The sequence below is a fragment of the Arachis ipaensis genome, chromosome B08 (assembly GCF_000816755.2).
Source record: "Arachis ipaensis cultivar K30076 chromosome B08, Araip1.1, whole genome shotgun sequence".
Classification (NCBI taxonomy): Eukaryota; Viridiplantae; Streptophyta; class Magnoliopsida; order Fabales; family Fabaceae; genus Arachis; species Arachis ipaensis.
Window position 1 is genome coordinate 23,915,371 of NC_029792.2, and position 10,344 is coordinate 23,925,714.

Genomic DNA, 10,344 nt, shown 5'->3' on the forward strand with positions numbered 1-10,344 from the left:
TTTTCTGAAAGTTTTTTCTGTTTATAGTATTGATTAATTACAAAAATGGTGATATCAATTATAAAGAAAATTCAACCGGGTTCTATGATATTCAGAAACATTTTGCATAAGCTTGTAGTTTGGTCAGTTGGATTATCGAAATTTTATATTCATGAGAACTGCATTGCCTTTGGGGTTTCACTTAGTTAGTTAGACAATGAATGTTACTGCATGGATTTGTTGCAGGCCGTAGCTACTTTGGGGACATATGACATTGCATTGGACCTGGGGAAGAAGGTCGTATGTCAAAGGTGCTATTTGGTGTTCCTTCCTCACTTGGATACATAATATGTCTCTGCACAACGTAATAGTGTTCGGTGTTGAATATGAAATTTTGTTGAACTCTAAACTAAATTTTTGTCTCGAGAACAGGAACTGTAGGACATGTAATGGATGGCAGGCCCTGCGGTGTACCATGTGTCGAGGGAGTGGGAGGGTGCACTATCAAGTGAAGAATTGCAGCTTCAAGAGGTAACTTACTCTCCATTTGAACTTTGCAGATAGTATCACAATTTAAACTGTGGTGTCTTTTGGTGCTCCTATTGAAATGTTTAATAAATAATTCTAGAAGAATATATTTCAGGTTCTAGTTGTAGTAGAATACTCTCTGTTTTTTTTATTCATCTATTTTTCCCTAGGAATGTTCTGAAGTAATAAACTGCTGCCAACATATACAAGTTTACATAGCATTGTAATGTACTCATTTGAAATTAGTGAGTTTTTCTATAATGGTCTTTTAGAAGGCCTCTGTTCACTGAAATTCATAAATGTTGGACGCTGACTTGTATAGTTGTATGCATCAAAGTTACATTGCATTAATATATTAATATTTGGAAATGCAAAGACAAAATATGCTGTCAATCTCAAAAGATGATGTCTTTCATATTTACAGGAAATTGGATGTAATATTATTTCCACATATGTTCCTTTTGGCATATCTTTTAGTTTTATTTATTTCATTAAAAAAAACTATCCATCAACTTATCAATACCTCATAACTTGTTATTTAATTTATTTACTTTCAGAGGAGAGAAAGCAACTGCTGAATCTGTAGCAGATGCTATTGCAGACAACCGCGCTGAAATAGTGCATCTACCATCCTCCTTGGATCTTCATATTCCATTACCATCAAAAGAATGCCCAAGTTGTGATGGAACTGTATGACTCAATCTCCTGGTTGTCTTTCTTTTTCATTAATAAGCTGAATCCCACTTTTTTTTTTTGAAAAAAAAAAAATAGTATTTCAAAAATAAGCTGCACCACACCATGCTTTGTTTAGTAACCCTCTTGTTCTGTAATATTTGGTTAAACATTATACTAATTCTCCAGGGTGTAATGAGCTGTCCTGAGTGCAAAAACAAGTTGCAAGTGAGGATCTCAGCGGATGATGTGAGTTGCTTTCTTTATTCTGGGGTTCTTAGAACTTATGTTTTCTTTTAATTGTTGACTTATCTGATTCATACTTTCATATTTATTAGTATCCATTAAAGTTTACTAGTTCTTGCAAATTTTAAGCAAGCATCCCTTTGTTTATGCAGATTATGGAGCCCCCATGGAAAGCTTATAATATCTTGAGAAAGATGGATTATCCATTTGAGGTCAGTATTATTTCATATCTGAGTTTGTCTTTGTTATTGTTATTATGAGCATAGTTAACTCGGATATACAACTAAAGGCAACCCTTGGTCCTGAATGTTATGGTTACTTAAAGCAATGCATTTGATAATCATAGTTTTCCCTACTAATATTTCCATAATTAGCTTTGTTCTCCCTTGATCTTTTTAGTTTTGTTATACTCTGCCTTTATACTTTCATTTGTTATGTTTTTGTCATGCATAAGCATAAGGTTCATATTATTGTTTGATTTACATTACTTGACATGCGAACCTAACTATTTATTGTTTTCAATTCCCAGCACATAACGCACAGCATGAAAGATCCAAGTATTGCTGCATTTTGGCTGCTAACCTTTCCTCAGATTATGGGTGGATTTACCTATGATGATGAAGTGAAGCAGAAAATATGGTGGCAGTACAAGGTTGTTGTTTTCCTTTTTGTTTTTAGTTAAACTCTTAATCTATTCCTTTCCCCACCTGTTGTTTTCAATATATTATCGTTTTTACTTTTGTATCTCCTTGGTTGCCACATGCAATGCCCAATTTATTCAAATCAATTTTGTTAAACTAAGTTTGAACAATTGTACCTATATATGTTGGAACTTGAAAATGTGCTTTTGATGAGAAAACATAAGTCACAAAATGATCACCTTTATTTTTATATTATACCTTTCTAAATGATCCTTTTGTGGTGAACTTAGGAATCCACGCAGTATGATCAACTCCGAGATGTGGTGGCCAAGAGGAAACCAGGGTGGGAGTACCTGCAGGAGGTAGGTTTCTTGTACTGCATCACAGGTTGTTTATTGAAGCTTTGGTTATGCACATACCAAGCTTCTGAAATTAGTATTGTTCAAATTGTTGAAACTATATAATCTAAATTTACTTGGCATTTTATTTAAATCAATTTAACACCCTTTTCTTTTATTTTTTAAATTTGGGATCTTTCTGTTACCACAGGCCTTGATATCTATAGACCCTGAAAGGGCAAGGGATGATCCCATCATTGTGAGAAATGTTCCGTTCTATAAAGCTAAGAAGGCTCTAGAGTCAGAGGTTATGAAGCTTGATCCTCCACCAAGACCGCCAAATTGGGGTGTCCGTACTCACTAAATTCATCTTCTGCTAATTATTCTTAATTCTTTTTATCGCTAATACTTTTTTCCGTCTTCTCCTTCTCAAATTAGAATTTTCTTTTGTTAAGTTCACTTTTTGAATGTTTTCTCCTTTCAATTTACTAGAACGAGCATATAACTCATTACTCAGTTTCCTATATCATTGATCTTTTAGTACTTAAAAAGGGTGGCAAAGGAACTTCTTCAGTTTTGTTTCTTTAGCATCGGTGTAGGCACCATTGGGCATAACTAACTGGAAAGAATTGGCAGGAACTGGATCTTCCATTGAGTTCATCATCTTGGAGTGAGGAGGATCTCAAAGATCCGGAGAAGTTCTATGAAATGACTGTTCTTCTTAATGCACAGAGAGAAATCTCCAATAAGATCTTGGATGCACAGTGGGAAACTAAATGGCGTCAGGAAAAGGTTCGACATTTTTGTCTTTCAATTTCCTGTTTGTTTTCTTCATGGCGAAACGATAAACATGTATATGATTTATCAAATACCATCTTATTTTGGTATATGGGTCTCAATCTTCAGGTGAATCAGATGTTGGAGGAAAAGGTGCAGCCATATATTCAGGATATAGGCAATGGAGTTCTTTCTGAACCTATTTTATTAAAACCACAACAAAATCAGGATAAGGTCTCTCTCTCTCTCTCTCTCATGCACACACGCACGCACGGGCACATTTATATATGTTATGCATGTTTGGATAGGATAGGCTCTCAAAATTCTGTCAAGAATGTTGTTCTCATTTGATGATGAAGATTACATGCATGCGCACGCACACAAAAACGCTCCGATTTATTGTGGGTTTTTTTTTGCAAAATCAACTATAACTTCCTATGTTACACTGTCTTACTAAATGATGGGTGATTTTGCTTTTGTGCAAAAGATGTTCAAATGCAGAAACTTCAATGCTATCTAAATTCTAAAGTTTTACTTTGAAATTTTCTAAAATAAAATAATTTTTCAAAAATGTTTATTTGTGTGTTTCGCCTTCCCTACAATCTATCTTGCTCTTTATTTTAGTTGCAGTGATGTGATTTTCTATACTCACTCAACCATTGCAGAGACAACGACGAAAGAGGTGGTTTTTCTTTTGAAAAATGGCCAATGCTGGTGATGCTAGAGCATGCTTTTGTATTCATCATTGTATAAATTTATAATCTGTAACCATAGATGATTGTATCATACTGTTGAATTTTGTATTTGTTTTTTACCTTCTCCGTTTAGTTGCTTTGGATTGTTCTCTTTCTATATTTTTTTTTTCATGAATTTCTGTTTTGTGTAAGGATGAAATCATGTCTTTTGTTTTCTACATAATAGGTCAAAGATTAATTCGTTGCGAATCTGAACTTTATTTAAGAATTTGTTGCTGACTAATAGGTTGCTGCACGTACAAGACGAGATTTAATGTTTTGTTTGGTTTAATAGAAAATGAGTGGAAAGACAATAAATAGAAAGAAAATGGATGGAAAATGATATTTTTCTTTGTTTGGTTATAAAAGGAAATAGGAAGGAAAAAAAATTTTTGTGGGTCCCACTAAAAAAATTTTCTTTCCATCACAAGCAAGAAAACAAGAAGAAAAGTGCTATATTTTTGTATTTTCAATACTACCCTTAGTTATATTATTATTAACAAATATTAATATAAATTTAGTTTTAATATATTATTATAATAAAAATTTATATTTAAATATTATATGTATTAGATAAATAATTTAAATCAAATATATAAAATTATAATATTTTATAATATTTATAAAATATAATAAAACATGAATAAATAAAAATATTTATACTTTATTTTATGATAAGGGTATTAATGTAATTTTATACTATTATGATTTTTTTTCTTCTCACTTTTTTTTTTTCATCTAAACAAAAGAAAATGTTCTCTCTATTTTCTTTCCATTTATTTTCTATTCATCCAAACAACACACAAATAATTCAACTTTTCTTTCCATTTTCTTTCCTCTTATTTTCTTTCTTCTTATTTTCTTTCCTTTCATTTTCTTTTCAACATCCAAACAAACCTTAAATCTCCGAACACTTGCTTCAGCGGATTAGTGAGCTAATCACTATACCAACTTAAATTGATTTGGATGAATTCATGTCTAGCCAAACTTTATTGTTAACTAGTGTTTTTGTCTGTAATAATATTACGGGAATATAAGTCTTTTAAAATTATGTCAGTTTTATCGTGATATTATAAATTATGGCACAAAAGATTTATATAATCAAACTATTTTTACAAAAAAGTCATAGGGAACAAAATTCACCATCGGCTATGAAGATTAGAATTTCTTAGAATTTCTGTAGATAAAAAAAAAATCTCATAATAAGCTTTTAAGTTATTATTTTCATGTGAAAGAGTTTAATTTTTTAGTGATAGTTAATTTTAGGATAATATATATTTTGTTTTAATTTTGTCTTAAAAGTTTTTTATTTGTATCAAATGTACTCCTAGCAACTAAATTTCAAAAAAATTTAGGGCTAACTAAACAATAGTACATGATAAATATGTCTCATTTGTTTGTCTTAAAAGTAAAAAGTTGTTCTTGTGAATTTATTCTTAAATGGCCATAATTTTTTTGAGGAGGGTGAGGGTAGTGGCGGTGGATTTGTGAAGAACAAGCATAGGAAGGGAAAGACAAAAAGGAAATGGTGGAGCCAGAATAATTTAAAAATTTTATTGAAAAGTCAACAAAAATTTATGATTTGGATACTTTTGTCACACATAATCTATATTTTATGGGTATAACGTTAGTTTCTTTCTTTGATTGGTACTTTTATCAGTGTTCACAAACTTTATCGGTACAAGTGGTTATTTTTCTTATAAAAAATTAATCAATTTTTTTCATATTTTAAATTACAAGACCATAAATGCTAATTTGTATAATATTGATAAAAGATATAAATATTAGTTACACCATAAAAATTAGATTTAATTATTGTGATAAAAACAAATACATGGATATCTATTTATGACTTGGGCGGTTAACATTGAAAGAATTACTTTTTCAAAGATGAATTCAAATTAATGAGAGTTGAAGATGAAGACATCTTACATGTATAAATAGATGCAATTTACACACAGCAATAACAATAATCCTCCTTTTTTTATACGGTTAATATTCTTCTTTTTCTCTTTACGTTACTACATATATTAAATAAATATATGAATCGTATATATTATATTGAGTTAATTATATTGGTGAATACTGATAATAGGGTCTTCTATTTATATTTTTTTATTTTATACTTATTTTCCCTTCCTTAGTTATTTATTTCACAACACGTTATCAGCACGAGACTCTGATAAACATTTAGGAAGACTCAAATAATAAATTTTTATTATGTCAAAACTCTCTCATCTTGAATTTAATGCTCTTGAATATCGAAACAACTACTTATCATGGATACTAGATACCGAAATCTATCTTGATTCAATGGATCTTGGAGATACCATTAAGGCTGAAAATAATGCATTCCAAAAGGATAAAGCCAAAGTCATGATCTTCTTTCATCGTCACCTTGACGAAGGATTGAAAAATAAATATCTCACACTAAAAGATCCTGCAGATCTGTGGAAAAATCTTGAAAAAAAGAATAATCATAAAAAAAAAACAGCGATGCTTCTTCAAACCCGATATGAATAGACGTACTTACGTCTACAGAATTTTAAATTCATAAATAAATATAATTCAACAATGTTTCGAATTACCTTACGAATGAAATTATGTAGAAAAAAGATAACTGACAATGACATGTTAGAAAAAACTTTCTCGACCTTCCATGCCTCGAATGTGCTCTTACAGCAGCACTATTGAGAAAAAGAATTTAAAAAATATTCTGAGGTAATTTCTTTCCTTCTTGTTGCTGAACGCAACAATGAGTTGCTATTAACAAATCATGAAGTGTGCCCAACTGGCGCCATCCCATTTCCTGAATCAAATACGGTAAATCATTACCCCAGAAGAGGTAAATGGTAAGGTTTTGGTAACAAGAAAAGTTATGAGAGGAAGAAAAATTATGTTCATAAGAAAGGATCTCACCAGAAGTGGGATAAAGAAAGAAATAATGAGCAAAATAAATCAATAGAGGATAAATATTTCTGTTGTGGTAGAAAGGGTCATTGGTCGCGTACCTGTCGTACCCCGAGTCACCTAGTTGATCTTTATCAAGCATCCTTGAAAAATGATGATAAAGGAAATGAGACGAATTTTGTTTCAAATGATGTTTCTAAAAATTACACCACTCATTATGAAGTATCTAATTTCTTTGAGAATCCTAAAAGAAATATTGTCCATTTGATCAATGAAGAAAAAGTTTAGTATGTGGGTTTGTTAAAGTACTCATGTAAATAAATAATATAAATTTTTTTGTTAAGTTTTATTTTCAATGTATTTAAATAATATAAAAGTGAATCACATGCCATTGTAAACTCGAAGTTTACTAGCCCAAATAAATTTATAATTTGGCATGATCGATTGGGTCATATGAAAACAACCATGATGCGGAGAATTATTGAAAACTCACATGGACATTCACTAAAAAAGCCAGAAGATTCTTAAATCTAGTGAATTTTATTGTGCTGCATGTTTTCAAAGAAAGCTAATTTTAAAGACATCACCAATAAATATTGGATTTGAGTCTTCTGAATTTCTAGGAAGGATTCAAGGCGATATATGTGGATCTATTCATCTACCATGTGGATCTTTTAGATATTTTATGATCCTAATAAATACATCTTCGAGATAGTCACATGTGTGCTTATTGTCTTTTCGCAACCTGGTGTTTACAAGATTACTTGTTCAAATTATTCGATTAAAAGTACAGTTCCCAAAAAATCCAATTAAAACAATTTGTCTTGATAATGTTGGTGAATTTACTTCCTAAGCGTTAAGCGTTGAACATCCAGTAACTCATGTTCATACACAAAATGGGTTAGCAGAATCACTTATTAAATGCCTCCAATTAATTGCTAGTCCTTTACTTATGAGAACAAATCTCCCAACCTCGGCTTGGGGCATGATATTTTACATGCCGCAGCATTTATTCGTTTGAGGCCAACAAGTTACCATCAGTTCTCTCCTATGCAATTAGCTTTTGGCCAGCAGCCAAATGTTTCCCATTTGAGAATATTCGGGTGTGCGATATATGTTCCTATTGCACCACTTTCACGTACTAAAATGGGACTCCAAAGAAAATTGGGGATATATGTTGGATATGATTCTCCATCTATAGTAAGGTATCTTGAGATACAAACTGGAGATGTATTTAAAATCCGATTTGCAGATTGTCATTTTGATGAATCAAAATTTCCAACATTAGGGGGAGATAATAAGCTTCCTAAAAAGATTATACATTTAAATCCTTGATGCATTTAAATCCTTGATAAGGACAATGTGAACTATAAGTTCAAAAGATTATACATTTGCAAAGAATAGCAAATGAATTGCCTGATGCATTTTCTGATATGAAAATGATAACTAAATCTTATATACCAGCTGAAAATGCTCCAATTTGAATTGATGTCCCAGTCGGACAAATGGCCACCAAAATAAATTCATGTCAGAAGCGTGGTAGGCCTGTCGGTTTCAAAGACAAAAATCTTCAAAAAAGAAAAGAAGTAAATATTATTCCTGTTGAAAAAGATAAAGATATAGTAAAGATACCTACAGTTGTCCAAAATTCTGATATAGTTTTGATGCCAGAAGACGTTCAGGTACTTGAAAATTGTGAAATGACGAGATCTCAATAAATTATGCCTTTACAGGAAAAAAATAGGATCGAAATAAGACAATTATCAATGAAATATTTGCATATAATGTGGAATTAAATATCATGCATGAAAGTAAGGATCTTGAGTCAAGAACAGTCGAAGAATATCGACAAAGGAATGATTGGCCAAAATGGGAAGAAGCTATGAAGGCTGAATTAGACTCACTTGCAAAACATGAAGTCTTTGGACCTGTAATCTGTACACTAGAAGATGTAAAACCTGTTGGATACAGATGGATATTTGTGAGAAAACGAAATGAGAAAACTGAAGTTGTACGCTACAAAGCTCGACTTGTGGCACAAGGTTTTTCACAAAGACTTGGTATAAATTATGAAGAAATATATTCCCCTGTAGTGGATGCAATAACATTGCGTTATTTGGTCAGTTTATCCGCATACTATAAACTACATATGCATTTAATGGATGTGGTAACAGCCTACTTATACGGATTATTAGATCGTGATATCTATATGAAAGTCTCCCGAATGATTAAAGATATCTAAATCATCCAATGAATATTCACAGGGGTTATACTCAGTCAAATTACAAAGATCTTTATATGGTCTAAAGCAATATGGACGAATATGGTATAATCGTCTTATTGAGTATCTGGCCAAAAATGGATTCAAGAATGATGATATCTTCCCATGTGTTTTCATAAAGAAATCTGCATCTGGATTTATTATAATTGTTGTGTATGTTGATGATTTAAATATCATTGGAATCCCTGAAGAGATTCCAACAACTATAAAAGATCTAAAAGAAGAGTTTGAGATGAAAGATCTTGGAAAGACTAAATTTTGTCTCGACCTGCAGATCGAGCATATAAAAAATAGAATCTTTATTCATCAAACAACATACACAGAAAATATCTTGAAAAGATTTTATATGGATAAGTCACATCCATTAAGTGCCCCATTAATTGTAAGGTCTTTGGATGTGGAAAAAGATCATTTCCATTCTAAAGAACAAAATGAAGATATCCTTGGTACTGAAGTACCATATCTCAGTGTCATTGAGGCACTAATGTATCTTGCTAATAATACACGACCCGATATATCATTTGCTGTGAATTTACTAGCAAGGTATAGTTCTTCTCCAACCAGAAGACATTGGAATAAAATCAAACAAATCTTTCAATATTTTCTTGGAACAGTTGATATGAGATTGTTTTATCCATATGGATCTAAGTCACAACTAGTTGGCTATGTAGAGGATTGTTTTATCCATACAAAGGGAGATCTCAAACAGGATACTTGTTCACATATGGTGGTATAGCTACATCATGGAGGTCCGCGAAACAGACGATTGTAGCAACATACTCTAATCATGCTAAAATACTAGTAATACATGGAGCTAGTCGCGAGTGTTTTTGGCTCAGGAGTTTGATCCAATATATTCTGTCATTATGTGGACTGATTGATCATAAGAAAGCTCCAACTGTCCTGTTTGAAGATAATACAGTATGCATTGCTCAACTTAAAGATGGATACGTCAAAGGTGATAGAATAAAGTATATTTTTCCCAAATTCTTCTTCACTCATGATCTTCAAAATCAAAGAACAATTGATACCCAACAAATCCGCTCAAGCGATAATCTAGTAGATTTATTTACAAAGTCACTTCCAAATTCATCCTTTGAAAAATTGGTACATCAGATTGGGATGCGCCAATTTTGAGATATTAAATAATGTCGGCAAGAGGGGGAGATTGTACTCTTTTTTTCTTGGCCAGGTTTTTGTCCCTATTGGATTTTTCTTGACAAGGTTTTTAACGAAGC

General features: G+C 31.7%; 1 protein-coding gene across 1 annotated transcript in view; it reads left to right on the top strand.

The window, feature by feature from the left end:
• Positions 1–4,122, top strand: part of LOC107613614 — a gene marked incomplete at its 5' end in the record, with an annotated part of 4,894 nt that extends 772 nt beyond the window's left edge. Inside the window, 11 exon segments of the mRNA XM_016315700.2 lie at positions 226–290; positions 412–510; positions 1,065–1,197; positions 1,369–1,428; positions 1,578–1,637; positions 1,955–2,077; positions 2,357–2,428; positions 2,616–2,753; positions 3,041–3,196; positions 3,311–3,415; positions 3,847–4,122. Of these exon segments, the coding sequence (XP_016171186.1) occupies positions 226–290; positions 412–510; positions 1,065–1,197; positions 1,369–1,428; positions 1,578–1,637; positions 1,955–2,077; positions 2,357–2,428; positions 2,616–2,753; positions 3,041–3,196; positions 3,311–3,415; positions 3,847–3,879 (1,044 nt within the window). The 3' untranslated portion in view covers positions 3,880–4,122.